At 51.1% G+C, this 22,864-nt stretch overlaps 1 protein-coding gene across 2 annotated transcripts in view; it reads left to right on the forward strand.

Moving 5' to 3' along the window:
- Positions 1–22,582, forward strand: part of GPT2 (glutamic--pyruvic transaminase 2) — a 35,023-nt gene extending 12,441 nt beyond the window's left edge. The window contains exons 5-12 of one of the 2 annotated variants that reach the window (XR_003429841.1): positions 2,100–2,233; positions 4,368–4,611; positions 8,519–8,598; positions 10,790–10,926; positions 15,490–15,664; positions 17,395–17,564; positions 18,735–18,847; positions 20,116–22,582. Coding sequence is in view for 1 of the 2 variants with exons in the window: in XM_027092251.1 (XP_026948052.1) it covers positions 2,100–2,233; positions 4,368–4,611; positions 8,519–8,598; positions 10,790–10,926; positions 15,490–15,664; positions 17,395–17,550; positions 18,735–18,847; positions 20,116–20,206 (1,130 nt within the window). In the remaining variant the exon portion in view is untranslated. The remainder of the gene's footprint in view (positions 1–2,099; positions 2,234–4,367; positions 4,612–8,518; positions 8,599–10,789; positions 10,927–15,489; positions 15,665–17,394; positions 17,565–18,734; positions 18,848–20,115) is intronic. The other variant, XM_027092251.1, reaches the window with a different exon arrangement.
- The last annotated feature ends 282 nt before the right edge of the window (positions 22,583–22,864 follow it).

Genomic DNA, 22,864 nt, shown 5'->3' on the forward strand with positions numbered 1-22,864 from the left:
CACACCAGACAGAGGAAATGGTGTGTGCAAAGGCCTTGAGGTTTAAGGCTGAGTGTGATCGAGTGAAAGGGTCTGGGTGCGATGGCGCTGGGGGTTTGGCAGATGGTGCCAGTTTGTGGGCAGTGGGAGGCAGGTTGCCATGGGTCCCAGGGCAGAGTCCTACACAGGGGTACGTGCTCTACAGCGATGAACAGAAGAAATAGGTGATGGTCCCTGCCCTCAAGTCAACATGGGGAGGCAGGGGTTCATCTGTATAAAATAAGATAACTGGAGAAATCACAGACTGGGAGAAAGGCTGGGGTGGGGCCCTATCTCAGGCTTCCTAGAGAGAGACTAGGTCTGAGCTGTGAAGGATCAATGTGGTTCAGAGCATAACAGAAGGTGGAAGTCTGTGGCTGGCAGGAGCAGGGAGCTTGCCCGTGGGGGAACGTCTGGGAATTCAGGGAAGCAGGTGAACTAAAGGCAGGAAGAAGAGGAGGCTTAGCTGGTGTGGAAATGGCCAGGCCTCATGGAGTGGAGGGGAGGGCACTGAAAGAAGGCAGAGGGAAATAGGGAGCACAGGAAACTTTCTGAGCATGGGAGCTCAAGAAATATCAAATAAGACATCCAGTAGAAGAAGGATTCTCTAACACCGGCTTCTGTACCTCCCCACTTTTTTATTTGCAAAATATTTCAGATGCATTCGATACCCCAAATAATGTGACAAGGCTCTGTACTCACCACCCAGGTTTGATACGTGTTAATGTTTGCCACTTGATCCTTAGAGAAGTGGTCCAGCCTCCTTCCCCCCTCCCCCACCCCCACTTACAACTGGTCAGGGGGGAAAGGCCAGCCCAGTGCTGCACAGACCCTGAAACCCGGCACCTCCTGGGTGCTGGGCCTTGGATGCTGTGCACTGAGACCCAGAGAAGAGCTGGCCACTTTCCAGAGCTCCATCCTGCCTCCTGGTGGTGCTGTTGCAGTAGTCTTAGAAGGAATGAGCTGGTTTTCTTTAAATGTGTATAAAATTCAAATGGTATAAAAGGATATAGAGTGAAAGATCTGCCTCCCATCTCTGACCCCAAGCCTCCTGGTTCACTTCCCCAGAGAATTCACCTCACCAGTTTGAGTCTCCTTCAGAGAGATTTTGTGCATGTGCAGGTACCTATTTTCAGTTGCTTTTTAAAAACATAAGTAGTGGCTTGACATTTTGAAAAAGTTTTTATGCAAACAGTAAAAAGCACAAATATTAATGTACAGCACCTATGTGTGCACACCTGTGTAACCCCTGCCCAGATCACGACACTGACCATTCCCAGCATCACAAAAGGCTCCTCTGCGCCCCTTTGCAGTCAATACCCCCAAGCCCAAAGTGGTCACCACTGTTTTTGAACTTCATGTAAATGGTGGTTTGGATTTTGATCCAAATTGGCAGCCTGAGCATGCTGTTGGCATGGGGTGGGGGTAGGTGGGTCATGCCTCACAGCCCCAGGGGATCTGTGGTTAGTGCTGGTGAGGGTTCTGGATTCCTGGGCTGGCAGGCGGTGCCATTTTGGGGTGACCATTCTCTCAAGTTTTGTGGAACCATGTGTAGGCAACAGTGATGGAAGCATAGCAGTCCCAGCTGTAATGGTACATACTGTCATAGAACGTGTAAACCCCAGTAGGGTAGGTAAAGCAGGTATGGGCACCATTTAACTGGTTAGAAGCCAGGGCCTGGAATAATGCTTGATGTGTAAGTAGGTTCTCAGCAAATACTGGGGGGATGAATGGATGAGTGTGTGGGTGGACAGATGAACAGAAGGGCAGGTGGGTGGGTGGGTGGGTGGGCAGGTGAATGGATGTATGGATGAATGGATGGATAGCAGATGGACAGATGGTTGAGTGAGTGGGCAGCTACATGGGTAGATGGATGGATGACGGGATGGGTGGATGAAGCCCAGATAGGTAGTTAAGCAGCTTGCCACAGTTCCAGAGCCTAGAGTAGTGAGAATAGGGCCACACTGAGCCCTCCCTGACCTCCCCCTCCTTCCCACTCCCAGTTAATTATATGGATATCACAGACGCTATGGAGCCAGACATCCTGCCTCTAGTCACTGTCTTGCTTGCTGTCTTAACAGGATCTTACAGCGCTAGCCAGGGCGTCAACTGCATCCGTGAAGATGTGGCTGCCTATGTCACCAGGAGAGATGGTGGTGTACCTGCAGACCCGGACAACATTTACCTGACCACTGGAGCTAGTGACGGCATTTCCGTACGTGTGAGGGTAGCTTGTTGTTGTCCACTGTTCACCCACGTGAAGAACAGCCTTGCATGTTAGGGCCGAGTGTGTGAGCCTGTTAGCAGGGGGACAGCCTGGGAGGAGAGGTTGGCCTCCCTCTGGTCGCTGCTGTTTGCCCCACCCTGGTAGCCTGCTCTCCTTACCTTGTTCAGTCTTCATGAACCTGGGTACCCCTGCAGCCTCAGTTTCCCTCCAGAGTGGCACCAGCAGGTCCAGCTGGGAGGAGTCAGGGGTCACTCGAGGGTGCCCGTCTTCCTGGCGACATCGGCCTTTCTCTCACTCAGCACATACGGTGTATCTGCTCTGCGAGGCACTGTGCCAGGTGCTGGGGAGACAAACACGTTTGGCCTCTGCTTACACATCAGTGCTGGATAAGACTGGCATTAATAGCACATAAATACATGTCAAATCTTAAGCTTTCAGTTTCTCTTCTGGAAGAGGACAAAGTGTTACAGGAGGGAGCAGCAGGGACTCTGACCTGGGGGGCTGGGGAGGGCAGGAAGGTTTCTCCAAGGAAGGCTGAACAGATAGAGATCTGGAAGCTGCGTACCTGTGAACTCAGGAAGGCAGGGGAGAGACAGGTTCGGAGCAGAAGGTCAGCATATGTAGAGGCCTTGAGCTGGAAGGAGGCTGTGTGTCTGGAAACAGCATCGGGGGGACGAGCACACATGGTGAGGGCCAGTTACCAGCAGTGGGCTGGGAAGCAGGTGGGGCCTTGTTGTCCTGAGAGCCTGGGAGCCACTGAAGGATTTGAAGTAGGCGGAGGGACATAATTATATTTAGGTTCTTAAGCTTTAAGTGTGGCAGGAGGGGGCATAATAGATGTAAGGGAGTGTTTAGGAGGCAAGAGAAGAGGTGGCTTGGGCTGGGGATCAGCCGTGGAAGAGGTGACGAGGGGCTGGTATCAAGTGTTCCATAGCAGAAGGGGCTGAACCCAGGGCCTGAGGAACCTGCAGCCTCCCTTCCCTTCCAGCACCCTGCCCCCGTGCCCAGTCAGTGCTGAGTGCCATCCACTCACTTTGTTCTCCCTACTCAGGGAGCCTGTCCTGTCTGACCCTTCCTGTAATGGAGTTATCTTTGTCTGTGTCTCTTGACTTCCAAAGGCTCCTGTTTTTGTTGTTTGTTAAATGCTTTAGTCCTTTCCTAAAGCCTTTCAAATGCATTAAACTCTTCCTGGAACCCAGGAGGAAACTGAGGCCCAGAGACCTTAGGTGGTCTGCCTGCTCTAAGTCAGCCTCTTGTGGCATTTGAGATTCTAGTGTTGGACTCAGGCTCCCAACCATGGCATCTTCCACCGTGTTCTGCCAAGGCCCGTCTCTATTCCCAGATAAGCCCAGGTATAGGTAGAGGTTCCAGAGGAGGGTTGGGGGAGGGGTCCTCAAGATTTAGTGAAAGAATCAAGTCATTGCAGTTTTTAATCCAGTGGCATTCTTGCAGCAAGGAGCCGAACCTGAGAAAGAAGCTAAGTCTGTGTAAGGTGGGGACTCGCCCAGAAGAGTTTGGGCTTATTAATCCAGTGAATTATTGCCACCTCCACCAGTGCCCCACAGGACTCCCCAGGCCTGGTTTCTCAGGAATCCTATGAACCTAGGGCGCGCTCAGCTTTGGAAACAGCCAGGTTGAAGCGCCACCTGGTGGCCATAGCTGGGTATTTTATCCCATTTCAACAATCCCTTGTTCAGGGGTCTGTCCAGCCTTGGGCACTGATAGCTACCAACCAGACAGATTCCTGGGCTCCACCCAAGACATACAGAATGAGTTTCAGGGGTGAGGTCAGAATAATTCTGAGACAGGGCCAGTTTGTGGGCTACTGCTTTAAAAGACCTCTTTAAAAAATACTAACAAGTATTGCGTGTTAAACTACATACCATGCACTGTACTGAGAACTTTAAAACATTTTGCTTATTTCTCACAGCAGACCTCATTTTACAGATGAGGAAAGTGAGGCTCAGGGAAGTTCAGCCACTCCCATGAGGCTGCACTGGAGGCAGGCAGTGGGGTGGCTGGTGAAAGGCAGGGTTGGGGCCTTCCAGCTTGCCTGCTGCTGGTCAGCCCCCGCGGGTGGGAAGTGGCAGTGGCCTTGCAAGATATGACTTCTCGGTTGCAGACGATCCTGAAGATCCTGGTCTCCGGGGGTGGCAAGTCACGGACGGGTGTGATGATACCCATCCCGCAGTACCCCCTCTACTCGGCGGTCATCTCTGAACTCGATGCCATCCAGGTGAACTATTACCTGGATGAGGACAACTGCTGGGCCCTAAACGTGAATGAGCTCCGGCGGGCCGTGCGGGAGGCCAAAGAGCACTGTGACCCCAAGGTGCTGTGCATCATCAACCCCGGGAACCCCACAGGTCTGTGCTTTACTACCTTGCCAGTTTCTTGGGGAGCAGGGGCAGGGTGGCTGGAGTACTGAATGTCTGGACACTAAAGATCTAAGAAATGATGAAGTCCTCTTTGCTCCCAGGTTCCCAATCCAACTTCAGATTTGCTAACCTAAAGCCATAAAATTTGCTGCAGACCACCTTAGGAGGTGAGCAAATGCAGGCATTTTCCTGGGCAGGGTTGTATTAAGACCAGTTTTTCTCCTGTTCTTGCATTTGCAAAGAATCTTCTCTTTGAGGTCACGCACAAACCGTCACCATTAATCATAGGCCTCATTTTACCCTTACTCCTACTTGTTTTTCTGAACCAGTTTTCAGATTGCTGGTGTGTGCGTTGTTTTTCTTTGACACAGCATTACTGTGTACTTTGAGGCCTGAAAAGGAAATGCCATATTAAAAACAAAAGCGAACAAACCAAAAAAACCTGATTCCAGAAGTTGAAAATCACTCCTAATTTTGCGTATTTTTCTTTTTTAAAAAAAATGCACAGTTCTGCCTGTTTTGATCTTTCCAGGCTGCTGGCTTCATGTGCCCCCGATGCTATTCGGATGCAGAGAACAAGGGCTCCTCTCTCCTCCTTTGTTGAGATAAACTGGGTCAGGGCCAAAGCGTGGTGGAGTTGATTGTGGAATCTGTTTCTTGGGAACATCAAATGATGCTTCAATCAGCTGAAAGCGCCACTTGAATTCCTGAGCGCAGAAAATGGGTGCAGCTGCCCTCCACCCTGGTTTATTTACGCCAACTGCTTGGGGGAAGGGATGAAGGGTCTAACCCTGGTTCAGTAGGAAAATGACAGAGCTGGGTTCTCAATCCTGGTTGCACATTAGAATCACAAAGGGAGCTTTTAAAAATGTTAAAGGCCAGGCTGCACCTCAGAATCTCTGGGGATGGGGCCCAGGCATCAATATTCTGTGCAGCTGAGGATGAGAAACACTGCCCTAGGATGATCGTTCTAAAACTTTAGCTTGTTAAGAAAAAAACAAACTGCTGGGCCCCACTTCTAGGTATTCTGATGTAATTAGGCTGGAGTGGGGCTTGACAATTTGCATTTCTAACAAGCCCCCAGGTGATGCTGATGCTACTGGTCCCAAACTTGGAGTAGTAGGCCCTACATCTTAGGAAATACTCTGTATACCTAGTTTATATCATAGGGTTGGTGACTTCTTGGCCAGGTGCTAACATAAATCTTCACCTGGCTGTCCTGGGAGAAATAACTGCACTAGAGACTTTCCTGTTTTAGGTCAAAGGTGGGGGAGTCATGTGAGTATATGTTAATATAAGCAGTTTTTTTGGGTTTCTTGGCCATGCTGCACAGCTTGTGGGATCTTAGCTCTCCGACCAGGGATTGAACCTGGGCCCTGAGAGTGAAATCACTGAGTCCTAACCATTGGACCATCAGGGAATTCCCTCTCTGGGGTCTTAATGGGTGAAAATCAGCTATTGGAAGATGGGGGATGGAAAAATAGAAACCTACCTGTGATAACCATGTATCTTGCCTGAACCACACACTGTGACCACTTTGGCTAAAAGGTATCAAAATGGACTGGGATATAAGTGGCTAACAGGGCTCTTTGGGATTCAAGACAGAAACTCATCTTAAGACTTGAAGGGAGTGGATCTGTGACGTCCAGGGTAAAGCAGCACACTTGAATCAGCGTCATTGTCATAGGAACCCCAGGCCATTTCCCAGCTCTGCTCTTCTCTGGGTTGGAATCCTTCTCAGAAAGCATCTGTCCTGGGAGTGGCCTTCAGCAGTTCCAGTCATTGCCCAGCACCTAAGCGTCCTCCACAGAGAGCCTTGCCTATAGTTTCAGCCAAAGCCACAGGCCAGACTCTCATTGGCCCACGTTGACCAACCTGCCCGTGCCTGACCTAGTTAAATCACTGAGGCTGATTGGCTGGATCTGTATCCCATGTCCCTTGCTGGAGTTTAAAGAGAGGGAGTTCTCCCTGGGACAGCTGAGTGTTGTTGCTCAAAAAAGGGCAGAATGCAGGGCTGGTGCAAGCAACAGGTATCCCCATTAGTTTGTGGGAAATTCCTTTGGCCTGGCCTCTGGGAAGGGGCACTTAGACCTCTCCCCAGCTTTGAGGCCTACAGCAGAGCCACCTCTTTTGTGCAGTGGGCTCATGTCTCCCCCTGCTGGGCACAGCTGTGCCCTGCCCCTCTAGAGCCTATGTGACTCTCCTCCTGTACCACCATGTGTGTTTGTCCATCCATTGGCTCAGCAGGCATGTTCTGAGTGACTCCTTCGTCCCAGGCGAAGACTGGAGAGAAGTAAGCTCTGTCCTTGTCCTACAGTTTGCATCACTCATATCACGGGGATTATTTGCGCACAGCAGGTCTCCTTTGCTCTCCCGAGCTACAGGCTTCCTGAGGCCTGGCCCTTACTCAGTTCTCTCAGCACTCCCCCTGGCAGTATGTACACATGGTTTGATGCTCTTGGTGCTCAAACCTTTGCTTGCATTCTAACAGGATACACTTTGTGGGATGGCAGCCCTGGGAGAGAAGACCAGCAGCATTTTTAGGCAGGCTCAGCCCCCTGGATAGGCAGCTCCTGTCTGTCTGTGGGAACAGCAGCTGGTTCCTTGTAGCATCCAGGGCTACTACCCTTCCTAATTCCCAGAGCCATGAGCTTGCTTCATAGGAAGCCCGGTTGACCCTTTCTTGGCAGGAGACAGGTTGTTCCCTTAGGAAAGGAATTGGTTCATTGCTTAGACAGTTTAAGTCTGAAATTCTGGCTGAATCATACCATACTTTTATAAGATACATCTATATATTTTTTCTAAGACTTATTCTTGTTATTCTTACATGGGCAAGAATATAGTTATTTTTAACAAGAAGGTAACATACTCTACATACTGGTTTGCATCTAGATATAGATACATATATAAATGACACATGTGCCCATACATACACACATAAATATATACATATATGTAACATCCATAGATGCACATTTATGTATAGTAAAGAAACAGCCTTTTGTGAGAAGTCAGCATGCCTGACTAGTGCTTTCCCAGAGGCTATGTGAGCACGTCAGACAACCCAGTGCCACACTTACAGTGGGCCTCAGGAAATATTGGGAAAAGGTTCGTTTCTACCTTGTTGCATTTGTTCCTTTCCCCACCTAAACCCACAGTATTTCCTGTGAACTGATGGGTGAATATTTTGCTGCTGGCTGGCACTCATTTCTCTAAGATGGATGAAATGTTGAGTCAAGCCCTGAAGGGAGACCCTGGCAGGGACACTGCGGGTACCCGGAAGCATCCTCAGAGGGCAGCTCCCATGTAGCTGCTGACAGGAGAAGCCAGAGCTAGCAGGCAGGCTCATCTCATTTAGAGCTTATTCCACAGTATTTACCGGGGCCCTGCTGAGTGCTGGCTTTGAGGGTCAGCACTGAGCCCACAGACCTTGTCCCTGCCTCACGGAGCTTGTGTGGGCAGAAGGTGTAGCCAGTGCAGTTCTCCTGGTGTTGCCGCTGTGGGGTGAGGAGGAGAGTGGGGCTGAATGATTAAACTCCTTCAGTTTAACTTTCCCGCTCTTTATGATGTTGTCATGCCTTCTTGCCCTCCAGCACAGATTAATACAAATATACCCCCTCCACACACACACACCTCCAATAAGAATAGCAAGAAGGCTGGGTGTGAAACACTGCTCCCTCCACGTACCCAGCTTAAGTGAGTCAGAGGGACGGGGCTGACCGTCGGGGCTCCCTGGAGGTTGACTGAACCCCCCGAGTCACAGCAGCTAGGGAGCGTGGTCCCACAGGGTCCTTGGGAATACAGATACCTGAGCGATTCTGGTTGGGGTTCTTACCTGGGGACAACTTAAACAGCATTACAACCTACCTTCTGCTTTTGTTTGGGGACTTTTTAGGTCAGGTGCAGAGCAGAAAGTGCATAGAAGAAGTGATTCACTTTGCCTGGGAAGAGAAGCTCTTTCTCCTGGCTGATGAGGTAAGAGCAGCCTTGGCTCTCAGAGGTGAGGGTGCGCTTTCTCTTCTGGGAGAGGGAGCCAGGCCTGGTTTTTCTATAGCCAGAGAGAATTTTCTAGGTGTTGGAAGAGAGATTCTAACAAGGTTGAGGATGTTCGGTGTTACACCCTGTGTGACTGACCAAAAATCATCCCAACATTGGTTTGGAATCTTGGTTATAAGTTTCAGAAATCTAACCCAAACTACTTTAAACTTGAAAAGTAAAAAGGTGGTAGGATCTCAGGAGTGGGGCTGGATCCAGGGACTCAGACCACATCTTCCACCTCCTTTCATTCCATCCTGCTGCCTTGGCCTCACACACGGGCCTGCTATCTTCGCAGTCTAGAAAGAGAGCATTTCTTCCTGGTGGTTCCAGCAAAAGTCTCAGAATTGAGCTTCACTGGTGCAGCTTGGGTCAAACACCCATTGCTGAGCCAATTACTGTGGCCCCGTGGTTGCAATATGCAAACTGACCAGGCCTGGGCACGGGGCAGTGTCTCTGCCCGGTGCCCCCAAACCTGCAGAGAGCGGGGAGGGGGGGTCGTGTTCACTGAGGCAAATTCAGGGCCTCTTTCTCAAGCAGGGAAAGTGGGTGCTAGGTGGGCCTGATGCTATGTCCTGTGAGGAGGGGAGTCTTAATTAACCCCCCACAGCTGCTGCTTCTTGAACCCCAGTTCTGGAGACAAGGCATGCCCATTCTTTTCCTGCAAGGAAAGAAATGAAAGACCCGTCATATCCTGTTTTCATTTCTTCATTGCTGCATGATTTCTAGTTAGTCGTAACTTCTAACACACAAGCTTCATTTCTTTGCTTCTCAGCACCCGCACCGCCCCGCCCCACACACAGAGCTTACCCACCAAATTGTTGCCGTGATTAATAGCAGATGGACCTAAAATGTTCATTTCTATAGGAAAGAACGTACAGCAGAGTGACCTGGTGCACAAACCTCTTCCCTCGGGGTCTGGGAATGGAGGGGTGGGGGAGAAGGAAGCTCTGCCTGGCTTGTTGAAGGTGCAGCTGGCTTGACCCTCCTGCTGACCCACAGCACTCCAGAGAGCCTCGGTTTCCCTGATGTCCAAACTGGGTATGGGACGCTCATCTCCAAGGGCAGATGGGACGCTTGCCTGCGGCGCGCTAGACTGTGTGGGGACAGGGAGGCGCTGCTCCGTCCAGTGTGGGGGCTGCTCGCTCCAGTGTGGGGGCTGCTGGGTCCAGTGTGGGTGCTGTTTGGTCCAGTGTCGGGGCTGTTTGGTCCAGTGTGGGCGCTGTTTGGTCCATTGTGGGGGCTGCTGGGTCCAGTGTGGGGACTGCTGGGTCCAGTGTGGGGGCTGTTTGGTCCAGTGTGGGGGCTGCTGGGTCCAGTGTGGGCGCTGTTTGGTTCATTGTGGGGGCTGCTGGGTCCAGTGTGGGCGCTGTTTGGTCCATTGTGGGGGCTGCTGGGTCCAGTGTGGGGGCTGTTTGGTCCAGCGTGGGTGCTGTTTGGTCCAGTGTGGGGGCTGTTTGGTCCAGTGTGGGGGCTGCTGGGTCCAGTGTGGGTGCTGTTTGGTCCAGTGTGGGGCTGTTTGGTCCAGTGTAGGTGCTGTTTGGTCCAGTGTGGAGTTGTTTGGTCCAGTGTAGGGGATGCTGGGTCCAGTGTGGGGCTGTTTGGTCTAGTGTGGGGCTGTTTGGTCCAGTGTGGGTGCTGTTTGGTCCAGTGTGGGGGCTGCTGGGTCCAGTGTGGGCGCTGACAGCAATGGTGGACAGAGAGCTGGGTGAGTGCCGTGACGTGCGGAGGGTACACAGTTAGCACTTCAGGTGCGGAGGTCAGGACAGGTACATGAACTGCTTTCACCACTCATCTTATTGACGGAAGTGAGCGTCACACTCCGGGAGGAAACCTGCTTGGGCAAGTGGGGTACTTGATGTCATCACTGGCACATGAGGCAGAAAGGAGATCTGGAGACTGGGTGGGAGAATCCAGTGGGCATGCATCCCGAGGCCTTCCCTCCTTGCTCTTCTGTAAGGTTCCCTCAGGCATGTCTGGCTTGGCAGTGGTGTCCGAGGCTGGGCTTCACAGCAGGCTGCCTGGCTGCAGTTTGGCCTGGAGCACCCGTGCCCTCCCTCAGCCGGCACCTAGGTGGCTCAGGCTTCTGGGGGACTTGCGATGACTGTCTCCATCCCGTCCCCTCCTGCAGGTGTACCAGGACAACGTGTACTCTCCAGACTGCAGATTTCACTCCTTTAAGAAGGTGCTTTACGAGATGGGGCCCGAGTACTCCAGCAACGTGGAACTCGCCTCCTTCCACTCCACCTCCAAGGGCTACATGGGCGAGTATGTGGGCCCCCACCTCCCTCCCGCTGCCCCTGGGCCTGCTTGGTCCCTGTGCTTCTCCGCTCTGCCCCACCTCAGTCTGCTGGACAGAGACAACTGCCCTTATCCACCGACTCTGCTGATCTAAGAAGCAGGAGGAGACAGACCACACCTCCCCAAAGGGAGCATGGTGGTGTGAGGACAGACCTTGTGCAAGGGCTCGTGTAAAATAAGGCTGTGATGAAAATGAAAACAGGACCTCACAGCAGCTTCCAACGCTAGTGTTTTCTGCCAGCCATGTCGCTGTTGCTCTGACAGTGACTGAACTCTGAGGGCCAGGGAAGGCAGGTTGAGTGGACAAATGCTGTCAGGCCAGTAGGGCAAGCTCTGTGTGCAGGAGCTCTGTATGCACCCTGCCTCAGCACTATGTGACCTCTGGGGCCAGAGTCAGCTTCAATCCTGTATTCATTCATTCAGCTAATATTTATTGAGCACATGCTATGAGTCCAGTACTGATCTCGGCACTGAGGTTATAGCAGTGAGCAAACCACAGCCATCCCTGCCCTCACAGAGTTATGCTTTAGTGAGGAGAGAGAGGCAATAGACAAACGAATATCACATGTCAAGTGGGCAAAAATAATTAGAGAAGAGATGGGAATGCCGAGAGGTGGGGTCTGGTCACTGAGGAGTTGGCTTTTGAGTTAAGACCCAAGGGAGGGGTTGTGGGGAGCTACACAGATGTCTGAGGAAAGAGCATTCCAGACAGAGGGAACAGCACATGCAAAGGCCCTGAGGTGGAAGGAGCAGCTGTTTGAGGAGTGGCAAGGAGACTAGAAAGGAGTGAGAGAGAAAGTGGCAGAAGTTGCGACCAAAAAAAGTCATAGGAGGCCAGATCACCCGAGCTACTTAGGTTATTTTTTACTTTTACTCAGAGTGAGATGGGAACCCTTGGAGGGTTTACACAGAGGTGTGACTTCTCCTGACTTATGTTTTACCAGATTCTCTGGTTGCTGTGTGATGAGGGTAGGGACAGAAGTGGGCATTCGAGTCAAAAGGCTGTTATGGTCCAGGGGAGATATCATGGGCCAGGGTAGAGGTGGGGAGAAGATGTTTGATCTTGGATATGTTTGAAGGTAGAGTTGACAGGTGTTGCTTGATGGAAAAGGTGGGTGTGAGAGAGGGAAGTCTCGGATGATTCCCAAGTTTTTTGTTCAAACAGCAGGAAGGATAGAGTTGCCATCAATAGATGAGGATTGCTGTTTGTGAAGCAGGTTTTGGGGTAAAATTAGAAGTTGGTTTTGGATGTGTAGAATTTGCAGATGCCTATTGGATGTCCAGATGGAGATGGATGTGTGAGTCTGCAGCTCAGGGCTGATATCCAGCTGGAGATTAAAGTTTATGAGATGTCAATGTATGAGTTGTTAGACAGATCTCTGAGCCTGGATGTCTCACCAGGGGTGAGTACAAATAGAGAAGAGGTCCAAGGACTGGGCCCAGGCCCTCCCTGCTCAGCAGTTAGGGGAGGAGAGGAGGAGCCTACAAACTAGACTGAGATGGAAAGGCCAGTGTATTTACAGCTAAGGACATTCATTCCCCAGCGTTGTGGGAGTTCTGCTTTATGCCAGGTGTCAGGAGGAGGTGTGCAGGCCAGTGTAACTGCGAAGCTTCAAGAAATATTTTAGCCAGGTCAAGGGAGCTGTCCCCTTGGGATGGTCACCCAACTGTTCTTGGCTATATTTGATGTGGGCAGGGGTTGATCTATGCTGGTCTTTCTGGTCTACCCCAGTAGTGATGCTGTCTCCTTGCTAGGCTTTCATGTGTTGTGTAGCTCTTTTCCTAAACAAATATGTTCTCCATGAACTCATTTTTCAAACTCAAGTGTGTTTGTCACATACCCACCCATCTTTCCATCTGTGTTACTGATGACTGTTTTAATGGTAATACCCTGGATGTTGGTAACCTGAGGTGGTATCCTGTTGCCCTCAGATCCTGATTACCTAGGATCAGACTGATTTGCCCAATTTGATATTCTGCTCTTCAGCAGAGAATAAAGCAGAAAGTTTCTTCTTTCAACTTTGTTACAGGAAACATTTCCGAGATGCCAGAATTTATCTTCCCGCATTGGAAAAGCGAGTTGAGGGATCACATGGGGATCTGTCTCTGCCAGTTCATTCTGCAGCCTGATCCCAAAAGTGTTTTATCGAGTGTCTCATCGTATCAGGTGCTCTGAGGTTGTGTGGGTGTGGTACACGTACAGAGGAAGGCAGGAGCTGGTGCCTGCGTTTCTGTGCTTATTAGTCTGAATGTTATCAATCACAGTCCAGAAAGTGTGGCTGATGGAGCTGACTTCGTTCTGAAAGGTTTTTGTTTTTGTTTTTGACTGTATGATCTCAGCTTATTTTCATGAGATTTGACTGTATATCAGTCAGGATGCTTTTGGAAATACGTAACAGAAACTCAAGTTGAACTGGCCTACATCAAAGAGGCTTTTTAAAAAATCCATATCAGGGCACTTCCCTGGTGGTCCAGTGGTAAAGAATCTGCCTTACAGGGACTTGCCTGGTGGCACAGTGGTTAAGAATCCACATGCCAGTGCAGGGGACGTGGGTTCGATTCCCTGGTCAGGGAAGATCCCACATGCCGCAGAGCAACTAAGCCCGTACGCCACAACTACTGAGCCTGTGCTCTAGAGCCCTCGAGCTGCAATACTGAAGCCCGCACACCTAGAACCTGTGCTCCACAACAAGAGAAGCCACCACAATGAGAAGCCCGCACACTGCAGTAAAGAGTAGCCCCCCTCACCGCAACTAAAGAAAGCCTGCGTGCAGCAATGAAGACCCAACACAGCCAAAAATAAAATTAAAAAATAAAGTAAAATAAAGAATCCGCCTTACAATGCAGGGTACGTGGGTTTGATTCCTAGCCAGGGAACTAAGATCCCACATGCCATGGGGCAACTAAGCCCACGCGCCACAACTACTGAGTTTGCACGCCTCAACTAGAGCCCACGTACCACAAACTACAGAGCCCACGCGCCACAACTAGAGAGAAAACCCGCACGCCACAACTAGAGAGAAGCCCATGCGCCGCAATGAAAGATCCCACACGCCTCAACGAATATCCCACGTGCCGCAACTAAGACCTGACGGAGCCAAAAATAAAGTTAAATAAATAAGTAAATAATAAATCTTAAAAAAAATTTTTTTTAATCTTTATCAGTAAAAAGTCAAGGAGGGCTTCCCTGGTGGTGCAGTGGTTGAGAGTCCGCCTGCCGATGCATGGGACACGGGTTCGTGCCCCGGTCCGGGAAGATCCCACATGCTGCAGAGCAGCTGGGCCTGTGAGCCATGGCCGCTGAGCCTGCGCATCTGGAGCCTGTGCTCCGCAACGGGAGAGGCCACAGCAGTGAGAGGCCTGTGTATCGCAAAAAAAAAAAAGTCAAGGAGTGGACTTCCCTGGTGGTGCAGTGTTTAAGAATCCGCCTGCCAGTGCAGGGGACACAGGTTTGAGCCCTGGTCTGGGAAGATCCCACATGCTGCAGAGCAACTAAGCCCATGCACCACAACTACTGAGCATGTGCTCTAGAGCTCGCGAGCCACAACTACTGAAGCCCGCACACCTAGAACCCGTGCTCTGCAACAAGAGAAGCCACCACAATGAGAAGCCTGCGCACCGCAACGAAGAGTAGCCCCTGCTCACCGCAGCTAGAGAAAGCCCGCACACAGCAACAAACACCCAACGCAGCCAAAAAAAAAATAAAAAGTAAATAAAATTTAAAAAGTCAAAGAGTAAAGTTTAATCAGGGGGCTTAAAAGTGTCACCAGATCTCTTTCTGCTTTGTGGCCTTGTCTTGTTTTCTTTCTCAGCTCTGCTTTCCTTTGTTTTGGCCACACTGCCTGGCTTGTGGGGTCTTAGTTCCCTTACCAGGAATTGAACCCTGGCCCTCGGCGGTGGAAGTGCCAAGTCCTAACCACTGGACCGCCAGGGAATTCCCTGCTTTGCTCTCCTTTGGGTTGGCTTTGTTTTCAGGCATCAGAAAGTTCTAGCCAAATCCTCAGGCTACTGCTCACATGCCCACCCCTTGAACCTGTGCAGGGGGTGCCCAGCCTGAATCACATGCCCCTTTGGAGCAGGGCTAGCATATAAGTTAAGAGTCAGGCTAAGCTGCTCTAACCAAAAGGCCCCAAAATACAGTGGCTCAAACAAGATGGAAGTGTGTCTCTGTGATAACAGCCCAAAGGTAGGGGGAGTCCAGGACTGGCTCTGCCCCGTGAGGTCATTCAGAGATGGGCTGGTGGGCTGGCCCTGTTTTCTCAACATGGGGCACTGAGGCTGCTGCTCTGGTGTGTGCATTCCTCAGGAAGTGGGGAAAGGGAGAGAGGAAGGAGAGAGCATGCTTTTAAGGAAGTGATGTGGAATTTACACATATCACTCCCTTTCACTTTCCACTGGCAAGAACTCAGCCACACCTGGAAACTCAGTGTTGGGCATGGGGATGTTTACAGAAGATTCTGGCCGGCTGGATGCACTTAGTAGAGGTCTCTCTGTGACTGGTGGGTCCTGTCCCTGTCTTCAACCTTTTAGGTGTGGCTACAGAGGAGGCTACATGGAGGTGATCAACCTGCACCCTGAGATCAAGGGCCAGCTGGTAAAGCTGCTCTCGGTGCGTCTGTGCCCGCCAGTGTCTGGGCAGGCTGCCATGGACATCGTTGTGAACCCCCCGGTGCCAGGAGAGGAATCCTTCGAGCAGTTCAGCAGGGTGAGTCAGCTTGTCCCACGGCCTGTCTGCATCACTCCTGTGGCCAGTGTTCACCATGTATTGTCTCAATGGCCAGCCTCTGTCTAGATGGCCTCCCGGGGGTGCTCGTGGTTCCACGTGGCGCCTGACTCACCCCAATGAGGTTAAGTCTCAGGATGCAGCTGGGCTGTATTTGAAGTGGGAGGACTGTTGCATGTCGGGGGGGGCGGGGTGCACACCTTCCTGTTTCTCGCCTGTGAGCACCACAGATGGGCAGGCACCCAGAGGGAATGGCCTTGTGTCCTGAGAACACCCTGGGTGGGAGTGGGAGGGGAATGATTCTGTTACTAAACTAAAAGGGGGAGATGGATGAGCATGGCATTGATTCTAGACCACGGGCCACAGCTGCAGGCTGTCCTTGCAGCTTGAAGTGATGCAGTCAAACCTTTTTAACTGCAAGTGAGAAAAACCCAACTCTAAGTAGTTTAAACAGAAATGGAATTTATTGGTCATATAACCAAGAAGTCAGTTCCCAGCTGTTCTAGATTCACAACCTTTTTTAAAAATTGTGGTAAGATACACAGAACATGCAATTTACCATTTGGATCATTTTTAACTGAACAGTTTAATGCATAAAGTACACTCATTGTTGTGCAACCATTACCACCGTCCATCTCCAGGAACTTTTCATCATCCCAGACTGAAGCTCTGTACCCATTAAACAATAACTCCTCATTTCCCCCTCTCCCCCAGCCCCTGGTAACCTCTACTCTACTCTCTATGAATATGACTACTCTAGGTACCTCATATACAGCGTTTGTCTTCTTGTGACTTTATTTCAATTAGCATGATGTCCTCAGGGTTTATCCCTGTTGTGGCATGTGTCGGACTGTGCCTCCTGTTTAAGGCTGAGTGACATTCCCCTGTGTGTACATTCTACGTTTTGCTGATCCGCTCATCCGCAGGCCACAGCTCTTCACCCACACATTCCAGTAGTACTTGCAGAAGTGCTGGACTGCTTGCTCCAGCTTTGGACACATGTCCAGCTCTGAGCCTGTCACTGATGTGCTTTGCCTGGATCACGTGCCCCAAACACACCACATGGATTGGGGGAAGGGTGACTCCCCAAAATGAAGTGGTGGGGCTGTCTCCTAGAAGCATGTTCTAGGGTGTTCCATCCAGGCCCAAGTTCATTCAGACCAATGGGCAGGGACTGGTTTTTCTCATTTTCAGGAATGACATCCTGGTACAAGAGTAGAACCCATGGGCTTCCCTGGTGGCGCAGTGGTTGAGAGTCCGCCTACCGATGCAGGGGACACGGGTTCGTGCCCCGGTCTGGGAAGATCCCACATGCCGTGGAGCGGCTGAGCCCGTGAGCCATGGCCGCTAAGCCTGGGCGTCCGGAGCCTGTGCTCCGCAACGGGAGAGGCCACAATAGTGAGAGGCCCGCGTACCGCAAAAAAAAAAAAAAAAAAAGAGTAGAACCCATGACACAGGCTACCTAGGACCTACCTGTGGCCCGTGTGCTCCTGCCCCAGGGCACATGGCAGCCTCATGGGCTGAGCGTCTATGGAAGAAGTTCCTGCAGAGGGACGTGTGTTTCGCCCACCTCCCCCATTTGCTGTGCTTATGCACACGCAAGCTCACCTTCACCAGTCTGCCCTGACGCCCCAGTTTGAAGGGATAGTTTCCAGGGTCTGGAGCCATGATGTCCAGAGATGCTAACTCCTGTGCTTTCTCTGTCTCATCAGGAGAAAGAGTCCGTCTTGGGTAATCTGGCCAGAAAAGCTAAGCTGACAGAAGACCTGTTTAACCAAGTCCCAGGAATTCACTGCAACCCCTTGCAGGGGGCCATGTACGCCTTTCCTCGAATCTTCATCCCTGCCAAAGCCATGGAGGCAGCTCAGGTCAGGGGTGCCAGGTCAGGGCTGGCTCTCTCACTGGGTTCACATGGGACTGCTTCTTGCCATGAGGAGCTAAAGTGTTGGCCCTAGAGGCTCTGAACTTTGTGTATCCGTTGGTCAGATGGTACTTAGTGTGTAAAGATGACGGGCTCTCAGAGACCCAGCCCTGCAGCATGCTGTGTTGATGCGGCAGGTGTGAGGCCGGCCCCAGGTGAGCGGTGTGCTGAAGGCAGGTGCCCACATGTGATATGATGCATTTAAAACTGAACAGAGGGCTTCCCTGGTGGCGCAGTGGTTGAGAGTCCGCCTGCCGATTCAGGGAACACGGGTTCGTGCCCCAGTTCAGGAAGATCCCACGTGCCGCGGAGCGGCTGGGCCCGTGAGCCATGGCCGCTGAGCCTGCGCGTCCGTTGCCTGTTGAACAGATGCTGGGGAAGCATCAAGAGCAGTCTCTCACCTGGCCACAGTACCCTAGAGCAGCGCTTCTCAGACTTGAGTGTGTACGTGGATCACCTGGGGTCCTGTTAAAAATGCCGATACTGGTTCAAGAAATCTTTGGAGGGGCCCAAGATTCTGCGTTTCTAGTAAGTTCTCAGGTGGTGCCACAGACCCTGGTTTGAGGATCAAGGGCCAGAGCCGTATCTCTGAAAGTGTCCTTCTACCTGCTTACCTCCTCGATACCTTGTTAAACATTCAAAATCTGGCCCCACCCCTCAGCCGATTGAATCAGAATTTCTGGTGTTGGAGCCTGAGAACCTATTTAACAGGTGGCCTGGTTGTGCAAATCGAAGTGTGAGAAGCACCAACAGTAGGGCCCCTGAGAGGCTTGTTCCTTGAGGCCCCCTGGGCAGAGACCTCAGGGCCCTGGCTTGGCGTATAGGACACAGCCAATGCTTGTGGAGCTGCTCCGTGGGGGTAGGGTACACAGGCAACAGGCTGGCACTCCCCACTGGAGAGCAGAAGCCCCGCAGCCCATGGCTGTCCCACAGTGGCCTTTGGGTTCTTTGTTCCTGGCCCCAGCTGCTTACAGCACCCAGCATCCTGCCTTGGTTCTCACAGGAAGGGAGGGCAGAAGGGCCCTGCCATGGGAAAGAACCTGCCATCTCAAGTGTATTTGGCTTTGAGATTGTAATGTTTGTACAGTGCGAAACCAGGAATGAATCCTAAGTTCTGTCCCACTCCCACAGGCCCATAAGATGGCCCCCGACATGTTCTACTGCATGAAGCTCCTGGAGGAGACAGGCATCTGTGTCGTGCCCGGCAGTGGCTTTGGGCAGAGGGAAGGCACCTACCACTTCAGGTACCACTTCCTCTGCACCGGCGGGCTGGTCCCGGGTTTGTCTTGGGAAACTTGGGCTTCTTAACATCAAGGCACCTACAGAGACTGGGATGTGTGGAGCCCCTGTCCCCCCATCCCACTCCCATTCTGTCCTGCTGCAGAGGTAGCTGAGACCCTGCGCCAGGGACTAAGGAAGACTGTGGGCGACGCCAAGGTCATCTCCTTGACTGCTCTGTCTCCCCTCCACTGCCCCCATCTATCATATGCCGTCTGCAGTGTTCCCGTGCTATGTTTTCTTTTCCTTCCCCTGTCCCTTTTCAACTCTGTGATGGTATCATACAGCATCCAGGAGCTCAATAGCTTGTCCATTGCACCAAAAGCCTGCTGAGATGTTGCCTCTGAGACATGGTGGAATTGCTGTGCCTCCTTTCACAGGCATGTGACTCTGCTGGGCGAGCCGGAGCAGGTCAGCCAGGTCTTCCGCTGAGGCCAGTTCTGTTCCAAACAGCACCCTCTCCATGCGCAGCACTCTCAGATGTTTCCTGCAGCAGATGCTAAAAAAAGAAATGTCATGGGCTTAGCACCTGGGGCTAAGTCTTGAGGCAGTGAAGGTTGTGGGTAGGGCCCCACCCCCCACCCCCCCGCAGTGGACAAACATGTGTGGGTGGTGTGGATGGCCTTTCCACCCTTGTTGGGTTCACCTTGGCAATTCACAGGTCATTCAAGAGGTGGTTACTTCTCGAGGGCTGCCCTTAAGGCTGGGAAGCAGGCTGACCGTATTGGAGGGAGGAGTTAGTTACCATGGCAATGTGGGAATTCCTGTGGAGGAAAGTTATGACTGGAGGTTCTCACTGTGAGACTGATGGTGGAGATGGAAAAGGCCTGTCTAGCAGGAATGGAGTCTCGCTCTGTAGCCATAGAAAATACCAAGAGTCGTGCGCTGGAGAAAGTTCTATGCACCTGTCAGAGTGTTGGGCAGACCTTCTGTGATTATGGGTGGATGTGTTAGTGAGCTGAGATGCTGCCACCAGCTTATTGCTTTTGTTCACATATACGAGTTGGGTAAAAAAATGTGTGAATGGTGGGAGAAAGTGGTTCAACAAGTACTAGGTGCTGTCCAGAGCCTGGAGCCATCGCAGTGGACAAGACAGGCCTGTCCCTCCCCACACAACTTGCCCGCACCACCTGGTCTCTGCAGCTGCAGGTGGAGGAGTGACCTGCCAGGTTCACTTCTCTCCCCTTTTCCAGAGCCACTTGTCTCTGACTGACGCTGTTCTCTTTCCTGACAGAATGACCATTCTTCCTCCGGTGGAGAAGCTAAAGACGGTTCTACAGAAGGTGAAGGACTTTCACATAAAGTTCCTGGAGAAGTACGCGTGACGACTCCTCAGGCCCCAGAGGGAGACCTGGCCCTCAGCCTTCCTCCTGATGCCCACCCAGCCCAGACTGGATTCGCCCCCCCAGCGACTCCGCCTCAGGCCTTACGAAGGCCACTGGTCGCTTTCATCGTCATTTTGCCCCAGGAGACTTCTTTCTTTGTGCCTTGATGTTGGGAGCACCTCTCTTCTGAGCAAATGTGAATTGGGGTTGTCTCAGAAGCCCTGTTTTTTGATGCAACCAAAGTAGAGGGGACTTGCTCAGCATATATGGTGGTGTTCTCTGAATCTGTTGTTGTTGCTTTTGGAAAAGTCTTTTGGGGTTGAAACAACCAGGGTGTGTTGGGTGAGCTGTTTCAGATCTGGAGAAACAAGGTGTCGGGAAATGTATAACTTAACCATGGTGAGGACTGGAAATCACAAACTCACCACCATGATCTGTGAAATAAAACCTTTAGCAGTATGAAAATCTAGTCCTTCAAACAGGAGAGCCTAGAGTCCACTGGAGGCTCCGAGAGGGCCCGCCCTTCTGACCTGGAGGCAGGCAGCCTGCTCTCAGACAAGAATGGTAAGGGCAGCAGCACACGGGGCTGGACCGCATGCCAGACTAGGTGGTGGCGGGCAGCGGGGGCTATGGCCAAGGTCAGAGGGTCCTGCAGGGGAGGAGTGGGTGTGAGCCAGGCTCCGATTTGAACCGGGCCTCCACGTGGGAGCACACAGCAGGTAGTGAGGACTCTGCACACACGAGGGCTTTGGGTGAAGGGTTCTCTTGGGCACGCTTAGGCTGGGACGCCCGTCCAGGGATCTCCTTGGACTCCAGGGGCACAGGGTTCAGCCCAGCAATATCCCAGTCACGTAGAGGGATTCTACCTGGTGGTGTGTGGATCCATCCCACTGTTACCCAGCAAACAAGCAGTCTCATCCAAGGGCTTGAGTGAGCCTTTAGGTGATAGTAGGGCAAGGAAACACCGAAAATGTCCTAGTGAGGGAGGGGTATCCTTAAGGACATGAAGACAGTTAAACCACACACCCTTCCCATAGTGTTTGTTGAGTTGTTTCAAGCGGAATTTGGTCCATTTCCTAGCTCTTAATTGGTCAAAGTGCCTGGTAGCGTGGCTGCTGTGTACATGTGATCCGATTCAAAGTTTATAGAAGTATTTTACCTTATATGCAAAGTGTTTTGCCTCCACATCTGCTTCTGGCTCCCCTCCCAGACTCTGCAGACTGTCCTGTAGCATCAGTCATCTCTCGGGGGGGGGGGGGGGAGTTGGGGGATCATCCACCAAGTGCACAGTTTCCCTGGTATGAGCAAACCTGGGTGCAGGGCCCAACCTGTGCCCCCAGAAAGTGGGCACTACGGGTGGCAGCAGGCTTACGCCCTCTTTTCCTACTGTGGGCCTTCCCTGGTGGGCAGTTAGGGAAGCCAAGGCCAGCTCAGGAGTCTGGGGATCCAGCAAGTCCCAAAGTGGAATTGAAGGGACTGGAGAGAAATCTGAAAAGACTAAAGGAGTGAGCTTTGAAAGCAGCCTCCTGTGCTATAATTCCCATGCCGGGTCCATGCAGGGGATGCAATAGGAAACTTCAAACTGTCCTTACCACTAGCATTACAGTCCCTATGAAGAAAGTAGCCACAATCTCAAGTAACAAAGGGAATGTTTGGGGACTTTTTCTTCCTTAAAAATTTGAGAAAATTGCACTTGTGCTTGTTGATGGTATAAAAACCAGGATGTGTCCCAGAGTTGTGAGATTTCTGGTGGAAAGGTTAAATAGTAGAAGCTAGTATATTTTTTATATTTTTGTAACAATTGCTTTTTTCATGGGGGGTGGGGTAGGGTTAGTATTTGTAGTTTTAACAAGTCCAGTAGTTTTTTTAATAAATCTCTTCAGATTATAAATAACCCCTAAAAACTTTGCAATGTTTACATGATTTTTTAAAAAAGATGTCATATACACTTGGTTTGGTTTTAAAATAAATGAGTAAAAACTTAATAAGGTCAGCTGGTTTAGGAGGTTAACTTCATTCAGGTAGGAACGCTGATCATGATAGATTTGATTTTCTGCAGATTCTGATGTCTTGTTTGGGCACCACCAGAGTAAGTCGTTTGTCATTTGAGGTTGCACTTTAAATCCACACCTGTGAAGTTTTCTGCTGTTCATCTAGATCTGCCTGTGGGGATGCTGGGCTATACCTTGTTGGTCCATCACCTTGCACCTTGAGGCCGGACTGGTTGTCCCCATGTTTGTGGATTTGCAGGAAGAGCTGACAGGCCTGCCTGTCCCTGTTTGCCGTTCTGGATTCTCGTAGGCATCTCCTGACAAAGGTACTTCGTGATAAGCTCTGGTGGAAATTTCTGAACAATAAAATATATGTCCAAAATGGTGACTGTGTTTAACTTGCTTTGTAGTTTAAATCTAAATATCAAGCGGACATCACTAATTGTATATCTTCACTCTTATGTTCATTCTTATGTTCCTAAGTCACAGCTTTTCAGTTTCCATTTCTTCTTAGGTGTCAACTCCAAGGACGCTGGGCTGCTTTTTATTGCTTGAGGTGGGGAAACTTCACCGATTCTTTAGAATGTTGTTCAAATGAAAACAGACCTTGATTTTCTAGTGGAAGTGAAACAGGAACTAGCAGCTTCTTCGCAGGGGGCAGGGGAGG

This window comes from Aethalodelphis obliquidens, unplaced genomic scaffold, assembly GCF_003676395.1.
Source record: "Aethalodelphis obliquidens isolate GAN/ISIS:26980383/991018 unplaced genomic scaffold, ASM367639v1 scaffold75, whole genome shotgun sequence".
In the NCBI taxonomy this organism is placed as follows: Eukaryota; Metazoa; Chordata; class Mammalia; order Artiodactyla; family Delphinidae; genus Aethalodelphis; species Aethalodelphis obliquidens.